Source organism: Carcharhinus amblyrhynchos, chromosome 9, assembly GCF_965287045.1.
Source record: "Carcharhinus amblyrhynchos chromosome 9, sCarAmb.v2.hapA, whole genome shotgun sequence".
In the NCBI taxonomy this organism is placed as follows: Eukaryota; Metazoa; Chordata; class Chondrichthyes; order Carcharhiniformes; family Carcharhinidae; genus Carcharhinus; species Carcharhinus amblyrhynchos.
The window spans coordinates 92389167-92409394 of NC_137332.1; the positions used below are offsets into that span (position 1 = coordinate 92389167).

Sequence of the window (20228 nt, forward strand, 5' to 3'; positions counted from 1 at the left end):
ACTCTATCTACCTGCCTTGGCTCTAATCCTTAATCCCCTTGTCTAACAATAAACCTATCAACCTCAGTTTTAAAATTTTCAATTGATCCCCAGACTTAGATTTTTGTGGGGAGAGAGTTCCAGATTTCCAGTCCCCTTTTTGTAAGTGTTTGCTGATGTCACCCCTGAACAGCCTAGCTCCAATTTAATACTATGTCTCTTTGTTCATCCAGAAACTACAGACATAACTTAATGAAGTGTAGACCTTTTGGCTCCATTACAAAGTTCAAGGTGACCTCCTACTGTTTACCACTTTCATACCTCTACCCCTCACCCTAAAACATAGGTTAGTTTTCTACTGAAATAATCTCCAAGCTTGTTTTAATTGCATTTACATCAGAATTATTACCAGTTTCTCAAAGACACACTCCCATTTATATAGTTACAATTTTAATCCCTAAAACAAAGTTATTTTCTAAAAGTTATGAATCGTTAACTAGATTTTTGGAAGAATAGCAAGATTTCACAAATGTGACTGAATAATCTGTTTTTGTGATATTGATTGAGGGATCCATATTGACCAGAACATTGGAAAAAAACTTCTCCAACATAGTGTCCTGGAATCTTTAATGTCCGACTCTAGATGGATTATTCTGGGAACATGGGTTCAAGTTGTTGTCAAGACCACACTAAGAATTCTGGAGGTTCTGGGCTTCCTGTACAAAACTCACACCCACTCCCACCTTCACCGCTTATTGAAGCATTTTGAATACTGGAAAATGAATGCAGAAATTCTCCATGTTCACACACAGCATGAAACCAATCAGGTCACAACCCTGAGATAAAAATGTTCCAATTTGTCACAAATTTAAAAAAAATTCTTTAGTAAAATTCCTTGCTGCTTTAATCAGCATAATCTAGCTAAATTTGACTGTAACATGAATTTTAAATGTAAACTATGTCAAACGTGAACTGAATATTTGCAATCTTTAACACTGGTTTAAGAAACATCACCCTGGAAGCTGGTACGAACCACAGAAATGACCATAGCCCCAGATGGGAATAATGTGGGTGGTGAGTTTCTGCCAATTTTGCCTGTTTGAGATGGCTCTTCAAATTACATTCAGGGTTTTTGGGCGTTCAGGCACCGCCAATCAGTTATATTCATAACTCCAGTCTACATGCTGAGGCTAGTAATTATTTCAGCATGTAGACTGGAGACCTACAGATAATAGTTTTTTATTCACAGAAACAGGAGAAATAGTTAAATATAGTTACAGTTACATTATTACCTGGTATTGTATGAAGTTTCTGTTTTTTATCTTTAACGGTAGAATATAAAATGGTTAACTTTCTATCCCTTTCATCTTTATAATGCTGGGAGTGAGAAAGAGAGAGAGAAATGAATTGAGACAAATGGAAGAGGAAAGGAACTGTGGAGGAGAAAGAGAGGTAGTAGAAAGGAAGAAACAAAGATAAATGAGATAGGTGAAAGAAATAGGACAGCAGAAGAGAAGGAAAAGAAAGGATTTGGGGAAGAGACACAGGAATGAGGAGATTGGAGAAGTAGGAAAGAAGATGAAGATGAAAGAGAAGGATGGTAGGGAGGAGAAGAATGAGAGATAGAAGCTGGGGGAAAGTTGAGGTGAATAAATAACTCCCCCCTGAGCTTCGACCCCTGTCACCATCTCTTGTGCCATTTTCTCCTGCCTCATTAGTTGTCTGCTGTGAAGGAGCAGCTGCTCCAGTTGTGCATAGATGTTTGTGGCTGTAGCAATAAATCTGGTTATTCATGTGAGCTGGCTATTATTGACTGCATTCAATGCTTTCACTCTGACCAGCTCTCCAATTCTGGCAACAAATTGGCAGTTTATTAAAGTGGAATTTATCTTTCTGTCATTTCACTTTAATCTTGTCACTCACTCCTGTTACTACTTCAAGTCTCAGCAGTTTTTTTTTAGTTGTTGGAAGAATAGTCTGGGTGCAGCATGATATTAGTCACTAGACTGGACAAATTTCCTTGTCTTCAGTAGGTGTGTTTCTCCACTGTAACATTATCTTTACGCTATTGTGCTAGATCTAGTCAATTTTTGGATGACCCATTTGACAATTTTCACTGCTGCCTTAGCTTTTCCATTTGACTGGCTATAATGTGGGGATGATGTATCATACTGAATTTCCTAAACATTAATCAAATGTCTGAAGTCTTCACTCATGAATTGAAGGCTATTGTCACTCATCACAATGACAGGAATACCATGATGACTGAAATATTATTTCACGCATTCTACAATCTCACTGGCAGTTGTTGATATCAGCTGGTCTAACTCTTGGTAGTCTGAATAGCTATCTACTGTGATGAGATAATCAATTCCAGTGAGAGTGAAGAGGTCAACTCCAAGATACATCTATGGACTGTCTGGAATGTCATGAGCAGCTCTTTAGCTTGCTTAGCTTGATGTTCTGGCTGATGTGGTCCTTAATCTCATGTTCATTTTTGACCAGTAAAGTACTTCTCTTTCCTTTATTAGGCTAGACTTGATTCCTTGATGGTTTGTGTGGATATGCTTCAGTATCTTTTTTATCATCTTTTTAAGGATGATGACCTTGGTCTTTTTGCCTTGGGCAATCACTTCATCTCTGTCTGCCCAATACAGCAACAGGTCTGTCCCTGATGGTTTGAGGCCGTCCTTTCATCACAACTTCCTGCAACATTTGATAAGTTGTTGTAGTTTGCTTGATCTGAACAAGACACTTGTCTGTCAGATTCAATGCCTTTACTTGGTTGATTATTTCAGAGAATGTTGTGCTGTTACTTCTTGTTAAATCTGAAAGATTTCACACTCTGTACCAGCATCATCATTTTCTCCAAGAGAGTGTAGCTCTCGATGGTTTGTCAGTAATGTACATCTGCTTCCCTTGCTCATACTTCACTTTCATGTGATATTCCTGCAAAGTAACATCCTATGAAAACACTTTGGAACAGATAAAAGTAGTTTGAGAAGGATGCTTTGGCGTGACTTGTGGTCAGACTCTACCATCACTTTCTTTCTCCCAAACAGGTACTGGTTGAAATGCTCATAAGCAAAGCCAATATCTGGGCACTCTTTCTCAATCTGTGCATAGCATTAACAGAAACTGAACGATGCTCTGGATACAAACACAACTGGTTGTCCTTGCTGCATGCGGTTTGCTCCAAGTCCTGTTTCACTGGCATCTCACTGCAAGGTGACTCCATCATTGACATCATTGTATTTCAGCACTGACATTGTTATTACTAGTTGTTTAATGTAAGTGAAAGCTGCTTCTTGTTCTGTGCCCCAATACCACTGAACGTCCTTTGCAGTGTGCTTGTGTAGAGATTTACATTCTGATGACAAAGTGGGCAAGAATTTGACTAAGTGGTTCCCATATGGGTTCACTGATGTTCCAGGAGGTCCAACAACTGTGTGAAGGCTTTATTACAGAATTCACAGGGTTTCTCCCCTACGTGTGTGCGTTGAGACACCAGGGAATACATTGTGTGAAAGCCTCAGCACACACCTCACCCCTGAATGGTTTGTCTCCTGTGAGAATCCATTGGTGTTTCAGAAGAGTTGAAGTATGAGTAAAAGGCTTGTCACAAACATATCTAAAGATCTTCTCCAGTATTCATTTCTCTGCTGTCATAGGAAAATCAAATATGTCCCATAAACTTAATCACAAACATCAGGTCTGAATGCTTACTTCACTGTTGACTCCTCTGATGGAACAGGAGGCTTGATGACATTGAGAATAATTCATCTCACACATTGCATATGAATGATTTGTATCCTTGGAGCTCCAATGAATCCAAAAATTTGTTAAACACCTTGCATGTGAATGGGTTCTCCCTGCTGTGAATGTGTGGGTGCAGAAGAATGACAAGAATGAGTATGATTGTCACACACCATACACCTGAATGGTTTCTCCTCTGTGATTTGACTTCTGTGATAGAAGATGGAAGGATTGGATGAAAGTCTTCTCACAGACATGAAGGGAATTTCCCCTGTGTGAATCCTATGCTGTATCAGCAGCCTCATAAATGTCACAAAACTTTTATTACAATGCCCACAATTCAATCATTTCCTTCCAAGTGGCTGTCTTTGTGTAAACAGCTGTACAACAAAGGCACTTTGCATATCAGATCTCACAAGGTTGAAGAGTGCTCCTCACAGACCTGTGAACTGAACAACCTCTCACCTGTAGGAATGAGTCAGTCATTCATGAGGGTCAGAAAAATGACAGCACTTCCACACCACGAACCAGTTTCAGATCTGAGGATATCTCGAAGCTCCTCTGACCTGATTTCCAGATGATGGTTTCACTGCCCAGCCTTCTCTGTGTTGAGCAATACAGTGAAGGGACTGGATGTGTTCCCACAGTTATGCAGATGATGGTCAGGATCCATTTGAGATGTCTATCCTTTCTGAATTCTCTTATGTAGTATGGTGCGATCCTTCTGTAAAACAGGAAAAGGGAACATGAATTCATCCAATTGTCTCTCCTCCTTTGCTGAAGGTGCTGACTCCTCAATTTAGAGACTGTTCTACAGCGGATGCCAGTCTGCTATTCCCTTGTGTGGGGATCAGATATAAGTTCTTTCTATTTCCTCACTTGAATGTCACATACCCGCTGTGTCGAACAGGGACATTGGATAATGATCAAGAGCAAACAAAATGGCTACTTTCTTTCCTCCACTCAGCCCCTATCTTCCCAGGCACCATGAGGGCAATGGGAAAACAGTCTGGCAGAGTGTAAAACGGGCTATCAATTCACAATGAACTCTGTTGTGCTGAAGACCAGTTTACTCTTTGGCCCTGATTTTACCAGCAAGGCTGCCCCGAAACCGGGGCCGGCAAAGCTCATAGAACAATGGCCTCTGGCATGATCTTAAAAGCCTTGGGTGGCCTTAACAGTAAAATTAGGGCCTTAGGGTCTAGCTTTAATATAAAAACCCTCAGGAGAAATGTTAATTCAGTGGAGATTTTGAAATTTCTCCCCTTGTTTTCATCAATTATTTGAAGAAGGCACACTGGGCAGGAAGTGCTGAAAGCTAAGGAAAAATATTGCTTCAGTCTAGCTGATTGAAGGGTTCTGCTTTAGCCTGGGAAATTAGAAATATTGTACTCACTCAGACTGCACATCTCAAATTCAGCTGTCAGACACAGCACTGGGCAAAATGATCAAATCCAAGCCCAGGCTTCTGGGAAAGGCTGAGGCCTTCAGATTGAAATATTTAAGGAAGACATTAAAAGCCGTTTCAATAAATGTTGCCTCTGCCCCTCCCAGATAATTACACCTCACCTTCTCATATTCAGTAATGACCCATCAACAAAACTCAGCCTGTAAATCAGAAGGGAAATGCTTCCAATAAACACACTCAATATCCAACACACAGCTCCAATCAAACAGCTCAGCACAAAGCACCGAGTAAACAGGTCTCTCAGCTGGATCTTCTCACACAGCATAAGGGGCATTTCCACTCCTGATTCCCCACAGGATAGTCAGACTACCTGAACATTAGTGTGGATATTATGCAATGTAATTATGACCAATTGAAACAATTTTATTTATGGGTAGTACGTTCTGATCTGATTGCCTTCATGATTAATGCAGTGTGTAAACATCAAACCTACATTTGAAATTCCATTTCAGCCAACAAAACCAACAGAAACAAATGTAATGTCCCAACCATAACCTGAGCACCTGTTGTTGTATATTTCTCAAGGGGATTCATTGAATTAAACTGTCAAAAAATTAGTCTGGGACCAGTTAAAGCAGTTAACGGTACATTATGAACTGATTGGCTTCATGGTCAATTCAGTGTGTAAACATCTACAGGATAATTTATATGGCGGGTGAGGTTTGTATGGGGAGCCTAGAGATAATTTAAATAGTGGATGAGGTTTGTATGAGGAGCCCAGAGTCTGAGAAATTATTTGTATGACCCTGGCAACAACTTTAACCCACATTCATGGAATAATCCATCTGGAGTTGGACTTGAACCCACAACCTTGTTCTCTGAATCTGGTTAAGCTCAAAACCCTCACTGAAACTAATAGAGTTTTCCAGGGAAGAGTGGATTATTCCTTGAGTTTTATTCGTGACAGACTGCTAAAGGTGTGTCTAAACAACAGAATTTTCATGAGTGAATGAAAGCAGAATGGTTAATCAGCGGTATGGATTGAAGGCAATCCTTTAAGATGTCCATTCCAGCTGACACCAGGGACTTTATCACCTTTCACAGCTTCAGGAACCAAACACAAAGACAACACTGACACTTACAGCTCGAACTGATGACTTTATATCAAATCAAACTTTCAGGCTTTCAGTTCAGAGGGAAAACATTCTGTACGCAGCCTTGGGTCTTTAACCCCTTAGAAACTGAAATGTGTGGAGTTGTTGGAATTAAGCCTGCATAGGATTGTGGTCAGCACAGACTCAATTGGATTGAATTATCTCCTTCTGTACTGTAGGGATTCAATGAAATATAATGCATTATTGTCAGCCATTAGTTAGCATTCTCATCTGAGTCAGAAGATTGTGGTTTCAAGTCTCACTCCAGAAACTTGAACACAGAGACTGACACTCCAGTGCAGCATTGAGGGAGTGCTGCACTGTCAGAGGTACCATTTTCAGATGAGTTAAACCAAGACTCCATCTGACTGCTCAGGTGAATGCAAAAGATCACATGACACGATGTTTGAGAAAGGCAGGGGAGTTATCCCTGATGTCCTGGTCAATGTGAATCCTTACAAAAACAGTTTAGCTGGTCATTATTACTATTTATGAGTTTGCTGTGCAGAAATTGACTGCTGTCTTTCCTGCATTACAACAATGACTGCACTTCAAAACCGCAATTCCTTGGCTTCAATATGTTTTTGGAAGTCCTGAATTCACCAAAGTTAATATACATACAAGCTTTTTTCTTAGGGAAAGCTTCCTGTGAATTGGAAATTTTAAAGGAGAAAGTACACCAGCCCACAATGACATTGACCAACACGTGTACAGGACTCTTATTTTAGGCTCCTGAGTGTTTCAGTGAATAGGAATACACCATGCTGACAAAACATGTGCTTTGGGATGTTAAAAAGTGAATTTATTCTCAGTTACAAATTTATACAGAAAATTGATAAAACAGCAGAAAGAAAATATTCAGCTCAGAGTGAATCAACAAATATAACAAAAGTTGAAAATGACTCAAGATCATTCCCAGAGTATAATTAATATTGTGTCAGGAAATATGTCATTTATATTTGCATTGTTGTGTTGGACATCACCTATAGCCTTAAATTTTGTCTTATATTTCAGTAGTTGTGTATTAAAGGAAATACATTTTTAGTTTCACTTTAAAAAATGCCTTTAATGAAGTTTTACAACTCTACAGGAACAGTATAAAAAAAGTGGACAAAGATTAATTTGGTGTTTTTGAAATGATTGGACTGATGGTGGCAGAAATTAGAGAAAGACACTGTTGAGAAAGATAGTGCCTTGGAAGATCAGTTTCCCTGCATGAGCGCTGGAGGGCAAATAACACCTCCGGTTTCCTCCCACAGTCCAAAGATTGCAGTTTATGTTGGCCATGCTAAATTGATCCTAGTGTTGGGGGGGGAATGAAGAGGGTAAAACTATGGGGTTACGGGAATGAGGCTTGGGTGGGATTGTGGTCGGTGCAGACACGATGGGCCGAATGGCCTCCTACTACACCATAGGGATTCTATGATTTTATGAACATAGACAACTCTCAGCGTAAGCGAAGTAGGTGAGCTGGCTCTAAGTCACATGGAGATGTTGATGAGAGGAGTAGGTGAAACAATCCTGACATGTCACACTGGAAGAGTTTGTCTCCTGTGTGGGTTCACTGATGCTCCAGGAGTCCAACAACTGTGTGAAAGCTTTATTATAGAATTCATGCTGTTAAGGTTTCTCTCTTTGTGAATGTGTTGATGGACCAAGAGATACACTTACTGTCTGAAAGCCTTGTCACATATCTCACTCCTGAATGATTCTCCCCCCATATGGATTCTCTGATTGACCAGGAGATTAAATATCTGTGAGAATAATTACTGCGTATTTCACATGTGAATGGTTCCTTCCCTATGAGCATTCACCTGTGAAATAGGAAACTGGAGGGATGGAAAACCATCTCTCAAACTCATGCCTGAAGTGCTTCTCCCACTTGTGAATTGTCTGCTTCATTAGGAGGATCGAAGACGTCACAAAACCAATAGCACACAACTCAGGCTTGATCGGAATCTAGCCAGTGTGAATGCATTGGTGGGCATGGAGGGACAATCACTTTGAGAATGATTTGTCAAATGCCTCGCGCATGAATCCATGTGCCCCCCACCTTATGAATATGTCAGTCATTTACTAGCTATCAGTGTGTGAAGGCTTGGTCACACACCTCACACTTAAATGGTTTCTCCTGTGTGAATCATCTGGTGTTTTAGGAGCCTTGTAGAAATTGCAAAAGCTTTATCGCAAACCTCACACTTAAATGGTTTCTCCCCTGTGTGGATTGTCTGATGAATGCGGAGACTTGGTAACTGTGGAAATGATTTGTCGCACACCTCACACGAGAATGGTTTCTCCCCTGTATGAATGCGTTGGTGCATGCGGAGCTTCGTTACCTGTGAGAAAGATTTGTCACACATCTCACATGTGAACGGTTTCTGCCCTGTGTGGCTGCGTTGATGTACGCGGAGATGCGATAGCCGTGAGAATGATATGTTACATATATCGCATGTGAATGGTTTTTCCCCTGTGTGGATGCGTTGGTGATTCACGAATGTTGATAAATGTGCAAAAGCCTTGTCACAAATCTCACATTTTAATGGTTTCTCGCCTGTATGAATGCGTTGGTGTATGCAGAGGACTGATAACCGTGAGAATGATTTGTCACACACATTGCAGATAAATAGTTTCTCCCCAGTGTGAATGCGTTGGTGGCCAAGGAGGTACGAGAGCTGTGAAAATGATTTGTCACACACCTTACACGTGTGTGGTTTCTCCCCTGTGTGAATGTGTTGGTGTGAAAGGAGATACAGTGACCGTGAGAATGATTTGTGGCACTCGTTGCAAATGAATGGTTTCTCTCCTGTGTGGATGCGTTTGTGATCACGAAGGTTACATGACCGTGAGAAACATTTGTCACACACATCACACCTGAACGGCTTCTCTCCTATGTCCACATGGTGATTTTTGAGCATTGATAAATTAACAACCATGTCATGGACTGCACACTTGAATAGTTTCTCATCCATGTATCTGTCCTTGGGTGATGATGCACGCTGTGTGTCCTATGAGCTAGTGGAGGCTGCCACAAGCACTTCACATTGGAACAGCCTGTCACCTGCAGGAATGAGTCAGTGAGGCTCGATGAATGATTGAAGGTCTCACCACACTTGGAGCCACTCACATTTCTTCCCAGCCTCACCCTGACTCATCAGCTACAGCCAAATGTTCAGAAAGGTTGGTACTAATGAAAGATTCCACATCACTGACCAGTTTCAGATCTAATGACATATCAAAGCTCCCCTAACCTGACTGATTTCCAGATGATGGTTTTATTGTCCAACCTTCTGTGTTAGGATTGGGTGGGAGTTCCTAATACATCAGTGCAGATTCAATGGGCCAGAGCCCTTCTTCTGCACTGCATAATTTGATGTGTTGAGCAGCGCTGTGAAGGGACTGGATGACTTCCCACAGTTGTTACTTGGTTATAGTTAGGATCCAGCTGCGGTATCTATCTTCTCTTATTCTCTGCTGTAGTAGGCGCAATCCTTCTGTGAAATAGAAAAATGAAACATGATTTTATCCAACTCCCTCTTCTCCTTTGTTGAAGTAATTGACTTCTCAGTTAAGAGACTGTTCCACAGTGAGTGCCAGTCTGCTATTCCTGTGTTTGATTTGATTTATTATTGTCACATGTATTGGTATACAGTGAAAAGTATTGTTTCTTGCGCCCTATATGGACAAAGCATGCCGTACATAAGGAAGGAAAGGAGACAGTGTAGGATGTAGTGTTACAGTCATAGCTAGGGTGTAGAGAAGGATCAACTTAATGTGAAGTAGGTCTATTCATTAGGGAATCAAATGCAATTCTTTTCTATCTCCTCACTTGACTGTCACACACCCTCTGTTTCCAATAGGAACACTGGATCACGATTAGGAACAGACAACATGGCTACCTTCTTTTCTCCACCCAGGCCGTATCTTCCCAGGCACCATGAGGGCAATGGAAAACAGTCTGGCAGAGTGTAAAACAGGCTATCAATTCACAATGAACTCATGTTGTGCTGGTGAAGACCAGTTTTACTCTTACAGTATGTCTTTAATATAAAAACACCCTGGAGAAATGTTAATTCAATGGAAATTTTGGAATTTCTCCTCGTTTTCACCAATTATTTGAAGAAAACACACTGGGCAGGAAATACTGGAAGCTACGGAAAATATTGCTTCAGTGTAGCTTTTTGATTTGATTTGATCTAACATTGGCACATGTATTAGCATAAAGTGAAAAGTATTGTTTCTTATGCATTATACTAATTATACCGTTCATAGAGAAGGAAACGAGAAAGTACAGAATTAATGTTACAGTTATAGCTAGGATGGAGAGAAAGATCAACTTAATGCAAGGTAGGTCCATTCAAAAGTCTGATGGCAGCAGGGAACAAGCTGTTTTTGAGTCAATTAGTACGTGACCTCAGACTTTTTCCTGACGGAGAAAGATGGACGAATGTCCGGGGTGCTTGAAGTCCTTAATTATGTTGGCTGCTTTGCCAAGGCAGTGGGAAGTGTAGACAAAGTCAATGGATGGGAGACTGTTTTCAAAATAGATTGGGCGACATTAACAACTGGTTTTTCCTGGGAAGTGAGATACACTGCACTCACTCAGACTGCACATCTCAAATTCTGCGATCAGGCACAGCACTGGGCAAACTATCAAGGCAAACCCTGGCTTTTGGAAATTACACAGCCCTTCAGGTAAAATATTTAAGGAAGATGTTAAAAGACATTTCAATAAATATGTCGTTGTCCTTCCCAAATACTTACATTTCACCTTCTCATTCAGCAATGACCTAACAACAAAACTCAGCCTGTAAATCAGAAGGGAAATGCTTCCAATAAACACACAATATCCAACACACAGCTCCAATCAAACAGCTCAACGCAAAGCACCGAATAAACAGGCGCCTCAGCTGGATCTTCTCACACAGCATAAGGGACATTTCCACACCTGATTCCCCACAGGATAGTCAGACTGCCTGAATATTAGTGTGGATATTTTGCAATGTAATTATTATAAATTCTGCTCCTTCACTCACCATCTCCTGACTTGGTTTTCAGTCCCTACAGGAAGTGAAGCAGCTGTGAAAGAGGAAGAGGAGAGAATGGTCAGAGTAGGTGGGCTCTCTGATTGACGTCTCTCACAGTCAATCCAAATATTTCTGGAGTAACAGGAGTTTCCTGAAGTTTGGGAAACTGACCAGGGAAACGGAGGCGACTTTGAGCAGCAGATCAGGTGGAGATTTAAACTTGTCATTGTCCCATCTGAATAAAACCTCATTTATTGCAGCTGCTGTCTCAGTTCCCCTGATAAATGTTTGACAGAGATTTCTAATGTGGAAATTCATTCTCGGGGGCTTTCAAACTGACAACATCAGTGTGGGATGTGTAGCCTCGAATATGTTTGACAGCAGAAGAGGAAGACCCGCAGCATCCAAGGCAGCGATGACATGACGTGGTGATATCAGCACATGCGCAGGAGAGGGGGATACAGAGAGAGAGGGGGCAATAGAAGGAATAAGTAATTTAAAAGCAAATACTGCAGATGCTGAAATCAAAACAAAACCAAAACATGCTGAAAATCTCAGCAGATCTGATAGTATCTGTTGAGAGAGAGAATAGAGCCAACATTTCAAGTCTGGAAGGGTCATCCAGACCCAAAACGTTGGCCATATTCTCTCTCCTCAGATGCTGTCAGACCTGCTGAGATATTCCTGCATTTTCTGTTTTTGGAGAAGTAATTTACCTTCAGTATGTTCATCTGAACTATGTTGAGCTGCCTCGTTACTTTTAATGATTAATGAATCAGCAGTTTCAAATACCAGACAGCAGACACTCGGGCCTCAGGCAGTGAGTTTGGTCTAAGTCTGACTTTGGCTCCCTCTCCATCAGTGACAGACACTCTCTGCTTTAATTAGGAATTAAACAATGTTGTCTAAAACACAGCTGTGATTATTTGAGCAGCACCATCTTTGGTCCTGGCTGCTGCCTAATACATCAGCGGTAATGTGGTGACAGAATAAAACACTTGAAACTGTGTTGATAACAAATGCAACCTTTTATCTCAACCCATTGGCAGAGATAGATCACTCAGACCATCTGCTTCTACCTGTGTTTATGTTGTACATGAGCTTTCTCCCTACCTATTTTGTCTCACCCTATCAGCAGATCCTTCCATTCCTTTCTCCCTTGGCTATTCACCTGGCTTCGAATCAAGTACATGAAAATTATTTGCTTCAACTATTCCCTGTTGGAAGCAAATTGCGCATTCTAATCACTCTCGAGAAAGAAGTTTCTCCAATTTTGAACTCCCCCATACAGTGGAAACATCTTTCCACTTACAACTGTTGGGGATCAGATCAGAAACTCCAAGGTATACTATGAAGTTAGACTAAAACCCAGTGGTTTTGATTTTGGTATTACTGTGAGGATAAGGTGTTTCACTCCAGGTGTGACTATTGATCCACGAGGAAGATTTTATTGAAACAATATTTAACAACACAGTTTAACTATTACAAAAAGAATTAGCATAACTTTTACCAACTGAAATACTTAACAAGACTCAATTCTTAACTGCTAGCCTATCAGTTCCAGTTTAAGCAGAATTCCTCATACACATAAACCCCTCTTCAAAATCAGTTAAAAAAACCTAGCCTTACTTGCTGGTTTGCAGCCAGTTAGTCCTTGAGCCTCCAGAACACCTCTGGAGAGAGAAACCTATTTTCCAGCAGGTCCCAGAGAAAAAATAGCTTCTACTCCTTGCAGTTCAAGCATAATCTGCCTACTTATTTCTGTAAACTTAGCTCTGCCCACTCACATGACTTCCTGTTGTCAATCAACCTTATAAAACTCCATTCTGAAACCTCAGGAGGCAACCAAAAAAAAGAAACAAAGCTGTATTCGCTCAGATTAAACTAAACACCCTGATAACTAGAATGAATTATGCTTCTGCATTTTTGGCGTGTGGGCTGCATTGCATACAGAATTTTAAACATATCTTTCACAAAAAACATGACACAAATACATTTCTTAAAGGCACAGTATCATACCTCAAGAATATTCACTTTATAATTCATCATCTTAAAGATTTCTATAATTTCTATATAATTTTCTCTTTCTCAGGAAAAAAAAAGTGCTGGCCAGTTCAGTCTTTCCTGATAGTTACAATCTCTCCTTTCACAATATCATCCTTATCAATGTATTTCACACCTTCTCCAGTTCCTTTCTGCTCTTTTTCAACATGTTGATCTGAACTGTACACAGCTCTCCAAGTGTGGACTAAATAAGGTTTTAGACAAGGTCAACATCACTTCTCTGCTTTTCAATTCATTTCCTCCAAAATTGAACCTGTGTTATTGTTTTTTTTAACAAAATACACATGTTGAGCTGCCTTATAACTTTTAATGATTCTTGAATTTGTAGTTACAAGTTGTAAATATGGCCTTTGGTCCTCTCTAACCTCTCCTATTGAAATAATTTGTCCAATAATTTGTCCACATGAAGTCATGAAGACAAACTATTGTTCTTTTCAAAGCTCCAACAAATCAGCCCACAGTCCACACTTCCCTAAAGTGCACACAGCCAGCTCTTGGAATTCAATGGGGCAAAATCCTGTGAATGCTGGAAATCTAAAGTAAAGAGTAAAGTTTACTTATTAGTCACAATGAAGGCTTACATTAACATTGCAATGAAGTTACTGTGAAATTCCCCTAGTCGCCACAGTCCAGCACCTGTTCAAGTCAATGCACCTAACCAGCACATTTTTCAGAATGTGGGAGGAAACCAGAGCACCCAGAAAAAACCAACACAGGCACAGGCAGAACATGCAGACTCCACACAAACAGTTAGCCAAGTCAGGAATCAAACCCAGATCCCTGGCACTGTGAAGCAGCAGTGCTAACCACTGTCCTACCATGCCACCCTGATAAAGTCTGATAGAGATTCAGAAAATGCTGGAAATCCTCAGGTCAGGAAACCTTTCCGCAACCTTTGACATGGTCGATCACACTCTCCTCCTCCTGCAACTCTTCTCTGTCGTCCAGCCTCCCTTCCATTGACTCTGTCTACAATTCCCGCTGCCTCGGCAAAACAGTCAGCATAATTAAGGACTCCACATACCCGAGACATTCTCTCTTCCAACTTCTTACGTGGGGAAAACGATATAAAAATCTGAAGTAACGTACCAATTGATTGGAGAGCAGTTTCTTCGCTGCTGCTATCAGACTTTTGAATGGTATTAAGTTGATCTTATGATATTAAGTTGATCTTTCTCGACATAGCTATGACTGTAAAGCTACATTCTGCACCCGCTCCCTTCCTTCCCTATGAACGGTATGCTTTGTCTGTGTAGCGCATGAAACAATATTATGTGACAGTAATAAATCAAATCAAATAATAGATCAAATCCCATCAGTGAGAGAGGAATACTGTGACTTGTGTGACTTTTTCCTCTTCACTTGTACGCAGAGAATCTCCTGCAATGGTGAATCTTCCCACCGCCATCGCTCTGGTTCCTACCAAGGGTCAGTCTCTGCTTTTCTATTCCGTTCAGCCGCTCGGGGCTCGCGCTTCCTCACATTCCAACTCCCGAACGCTGGGAGCTAACCGCCGCTGCGCGCGACAAAACTACAACTCCCATCAGGCACAGCGGGCTGGCGCACTCGCTCTCTGTATGTGCGTGTCCTCCCCCGCCCCCCCGTAAAGCCGCTCCTCACTGCGCAGGCCCGGGGATATATGTAGCATGGGTAATGTAGTTCCGACCAGGTGAGAGTCTCTCGAAGGCGGCTGCGCAGAACTGGGCGGAGCACGCCGACATGTAACCCCGCCCCCTTCCAATGCGACTGACTGGGTAGACTGATTGACATGTGAATCGTGGGCGGGATACCATCGTATTCTCTCCTTAAGTGGCTGTGAGAACCGTCAATCAGAGTGCTGAGCTGTTTGATTGGAGCTGTGTGTTGGACAATGAGTGCATTTATTGGAAGCATTTCCCATCTGATTTACAGGCTGAGTTTTGTTGATGGACCATTACTGAATATGAGAAGGTGAGGTCCAGTCATCTGGGGGGGGCAGAGACATTTCTTGAAATGTCTTTTAATACCTTCTTTAAAGATTTTACCTGAAGGCCTTGGCCTTTCCCAAAAGCCTGGGCTTAGATTTGATAGTTTTGCCCAGTGCTGGGTCTGAATTTGGGATGTGCAGTCTGAGTGAGTGCAGTGTATCTAATTTCCCAGGACAAACCAGAATCCTTCAAACAGCTACTCTGAAACAATATTTTCCTTAGCTTCGAGCACTTCCTGTGCAGTGTGATATTTGATTTATTATTCTCATATGTACTAAGAACAATGGAAGAATTTCAATATCTCCATTGAATTTACATTTCCCCTGAGTGTTTAATATATGAAACACATTCTCTAAGTGTAAAATTGGTCTTGTTGAATTGCTAGCCCATTTTACATTTGCAAATTTATCACTGCCCTCACAGTGTTCGAGAAAATGGGCTACCTGGGGAGGAAAGAAAGTTGACACGTTATGTGCTTCTGGTCACTGTCCAGTATCCCTGTTGGAAACAGACAATGTATGATTGTTGAGGGAGAAAAAAGAAAGGATTTGCTGATGACACGAAGATGAGTGGAAAAGCAAATTGCGTGGAAGGTGCGGAAAGTCTGCAGAGAGATCTGGATAGGCTCAGTGAGTGGGTGAGGACCTGGCAGATGAAGTGTAACGTTAGCAAATGTGAGGTTATCCACTTTGGTAGAAATAATAGTAATGGGATTATTATTTAAAGGGTGAAAAGCTGCAGCATGCTACAGTGCAGAGGGACCTGGGGGTCCTTGTGCACGAATTGCAAAAACCCAGTCTGCAGGTGGAGCAGGTGATCAAGAAGGCAAATGGAATGTTGGCCTTTATAGCGAGGGGGATAGAATATAAAAGCAGGGAGGTCTTGCTGCAACTGTACAGGGCACTGTGAGGCCGCAACTGGAGTACTGTGTGCAGTTTTGGTCCCCGCATTTGAGAAAGGATATATTGGCCTTGGAGGGAGTACAGAGAAGGTTCACCAGGCTGATACCAGAGATGAGGGGGTTAGCTTATGAAGAGAGATTGAATAGATTGGGTCTGTACTCGTTAGAGTTCAGAAGGCTGAGGGGGGAATCTTATAGAGACTTACAAGATAATGGAAGGGCTAGATAGGATAGAGGTAGAGAGATTCTTCCTGCTGAGAAAGGATAGCAGAACTAGAGGGCACAGCCTCAAAATAAGTGGGGGGGCGCAGTTTAGAATGGAGTTGAGGAGGAACTTCTTCACTCAAAGGGTGGTGAATCTCTGGAATTCTCTGCCCATTGAAGTGATGAAGGCCACCTCGCTGAATATGTTTAAGTCACGGGTATATAGATTTCCGATAGATAAGAGAATTAAGGGTTATGGGGAGAAAGCGGGAAAGTGGAACTGATCCACTTCAGATCAGCCATGATCTTATTAAATGGTGGGGCAGGCTCGAAGGGCTAGATGGCCTACTCCTGCTCCTATTTCTTATGTTCTTACTTGCATTTAACCCCCACACAGGAGATTGATAGACTGACACTCGCTGTAGACCTGTCTGTAACTGAGTCAGTCCATTCATCAAAAGAATAGCAGATGTTGGAGGGTATCATGTTTCTCTTTCCTATTTTACAGAAGGTTTGCACTGTACTACACGAGAAAGTGCAGAGAGGATAGACACTGCAGATAGGTCCTGAACATCACCCAAGGAACAACTGCACAACTGTGGGAAGACATCCAGTCTCTTCACAGCGTTGCTCAACACAAAGAAATGTGGAAAGTGAAACCATATCTGGAAATCAATCGGGTCAGGGTTCTTTGCTACATCATCAGATCTGAAACTTGAAACTTGTCAGTGGTGTGGAACCTTCCATCAGAACCAACCCCTCCAAAGGTTCAGCTCTGGGAGGCTGGGAAAATGTGTGAGTGGGCTCCAAGTGTGGTGAGAGCTACAATCATTTATTGAAATTTATGAAATACTAACTATAGGGAACTCGGAGGTGTGTAGAGGGCTCCATAGACTCATTGGATTTTCTAATATACTAGGTGCATCTGTTATCACCTGTAAGACAAGGACAACCCCATGGCAGAGAAACAATTCAAGTGTGAGCTGTGTGAACGTGTTTTCACACAGAAATCAGTGCTTGTGAATCACCAACGCATTCACAGTGGGGAGAAGCCATTCAGTTGCGAGGTCTGCAGCAAATCATTCTCTCAGTCCTCAACACTTCATGACCATCAACGCACGCACACAGGGGAGAAACCTTTTTCATGTGAGGTGTGTGACAAATCATTCTCGAAAGCTTGGAACCTCCACAAGCACCAACGCACTCATACAGGGGAGAAACCATTCAGGTGCGAAGTGTGTGATAAGTCATTTCCAAAAGCATGGAACCTCCGTTTACATCAACGCTTTCACACTGGTGAGAAACCATTTAAATGCGAGATGTGTGACAAATCATTCTCACAGTTACCGAACCTCCGTACACATCAACGCAGTCACACAGGGGAGAAGCCATTCACATGTGAAGCCTGCAACAAATCCTTCTCAAATTCTTGTCACCTCCGTACACACCAACGCATTCACAGAGGGGAGAAGCCATTCACATGCGAGGTATGTGGCAAATCATTCCCAAGATCGTCAACCCTCCTCGACCACCAACGCACTCACACAGGGGAGAAACCATTCACGTGTGGGTTGTGCAACAAATCATTTTCGCAGCCAACGACCCTCTTAGTACACCAATACATTCACACTGGGGAGAAACCATACACCTGTGAAGTGTGCAACAAAGCATTCTCGGATCCATCGACTCTCCGTGTACACCGACGCAGTCATACAGGAGAGAAGCCGTTTACGTGCAACATGTGCAATAAATCCTTCTCAAATTCTTCTAACCTTCGTGCACACCAACGCATTCACACAGGGGAGAAACCATTCACATGTGAAGTGTGTGACAAATCCTTCTCGTATTCTGCTCACCTCCGTGTACATCGACGCATTCACACAGGGGAGAAGCCATTCACCTGTGAAGTGTGCGACAAATCCTTCTCAAATTCTTCTAATCTCCGTGCACACAAACGCATTCACATAGATGACAAACCAGTTGGGTGTTAGGTTACTGAGAAAACATTTATCCACTCCTCCAATCTCTTGATACACAGACACATTCACACAGGAGAGAAATCATCTGGTGTTGGTCAGATCATTCTCACACTTCTGAATCTCTGGGCACATCAACACATTTACAAAGGGAGGAATTGATTAGATATGAGATGTAAAATAAAGCTTTCACAGACTTAAGGAGCCTTCTCAACTATCAGTTAGAAAAACTCTTAAAGTGTGATGCTCATAATGAAGCTTTTGTGATGTATTTTACACTCATGGAACACCAGAGGATTCACACTGTGGAGAAACTCTTCAGGTTCAATGTTTGTGACTAAGATTTCACTCACTCTGATCCCCTAAGGAACCAGAGGATGCACTATGGCGAGAAACCATTCAGGTGTGAGGTCTGTGATGAGGCTGTCACACAGTCAGTGTATACATCAATGCACTCATACGGGACAAACCCAATCAGTGTGAGTTCCATAATAAAGCATTCACCCAATTATTGAACCCATGATGACCAGATAAGGAGGGGTCAACACTGACTCCCCTAATTTACCTCTCCAGGTCAGACTGTTTGTGAATTTAGGACAATGAAGGAATTTTCTCAATGCCTTTGTTAAAACCTTGTTCTTGAAAACAAAGAGATTAATATTTATTAAGTTAAAATCCACCCTGGTAAAGATAGTAATTTTTAAAAACGGTAAATCCAGGCTTCTGAAACTATTGGGACCCATGTGCACTAACACTCCCAAAAGGATGGAGTTTGAAAGTTGTTCTGGGAGGTGTATGTTTTTAGCCAAATTAGAAAGTAAATACTGAAATATAAAAGGAAAGTTCATGGTTTAGAGTTATGTACTGGTCACCACTTCTGTCATTTTCCCAGGTTCCTTTAAATCCCAGAGGTGGATTGAAGTCTGTGTAACTGCATTTGCTGCAGACAATTTCACTTCTTAATCTGTAATCTGTCTTTTCCAGAAGTCAAGGAATTTCCCTTAAATTCCCTTTAATGGAAACTCACTTTCTCTGTGCTAGATTCTTAGTCTGGACAGGGAGGGCTTTAATTTGAGAGACTTTAGTGCTTTATTAGCAGTACAAAGAAAGAACAACCCAGCACGGGAAACAGGCCCTTCGGCCCAACGAGCCCGCGCCGCCGAATCCTCCTACACCTACCCTACCCTGCATGTCTGCGAGTGGGACCCCTAACTTAGCCAGATTCAGTGTCAATTTGATATACCAATCAGCCTAAAAGCACATCTTTCGGGTATGGGAGGAAACCGGAGCGCCTGGAGGAAACCCACGCAACCACAGGGAGAATGCACAAACTCCCACAGACACAGGCCCAAATCCATGTATCTGCACAGCTAGCAGTGCTAGTCACTGAGCTGTTGCGGCACCCAAGCTCAAGCACACACACGAAGTACTAGGCCACTCCCGGAACCTCCAAGAGCAGCCCACGCACGACGCACCATGTGCATGCCCCTTGTTTGACAACAAGGTGGACCTCCACCTGTGGAATAAAAAGACAAAAACGTTAACAAATAAGTCTGCATTTCCGGTGTCGTTCCGAGGCTCTGACCCTATTTAATACCCCCTACTATAACCCTCCATCCTTGTCTCGCTCATGTGCCTATCTAAGTAAACCTTAAACAAGTCCAACGTTCCTGCCTCCACCACCCTACTCGGTAGCGCGTTCCATACCCCCACGAACCTCTGCGTGAAGAACCTTCCTCTCACATCCAAATTATACCTCTCCCCCCTCACCCTTAGATCATGACCTCTCGTAATA

At 42.0% G+C, this 20228-nt stretch overlaps 2 protein-coding genes across 2 annotated transcripts; one reads left to right on the forward strand and one right to left on the reverse strand.

Annotated features, from left to right (window-relative positions):
- Positions 1-7139: 7139 nt before the first annotated feature.
- On the reverse strand, positions 7140-9783 carry LOC145348060 (uncharacterized). The gene has a single exon (XM_080196197.1). The coding sequence runs from the start codon at positions 9264-9266 to the stop codon at positions 8415-8417; it is 852 nt and encodes a 283-aa protein (XP_080052323.1). The 5' UTR covers positions 9267-9783; the 3' UTR covers positions 7140-8414.
- Positions 9784-15229: 5446 nt separating this feature from the next.
- On the forward strand, positions 15230-19734 carry LOC145348038 (uncharacterized). The gene is made up of 2 exons (XM_080196160.1): positions 15230-15335; positions 16966-19734. Exon 2 carries the CDS (start codon positions 17414-17416, stop codon positions 18446-18448), a length of 1035 nt encoding a protein of 344 aa, XP_080052286.1. The 5' UTR covers positions 15230-15335; positions 16966-17413; the 3' UTR covers positions 18449-19734.
- The last annotated feature ends 494 nt before the right edge of the window (positions 19735-20228 follow it).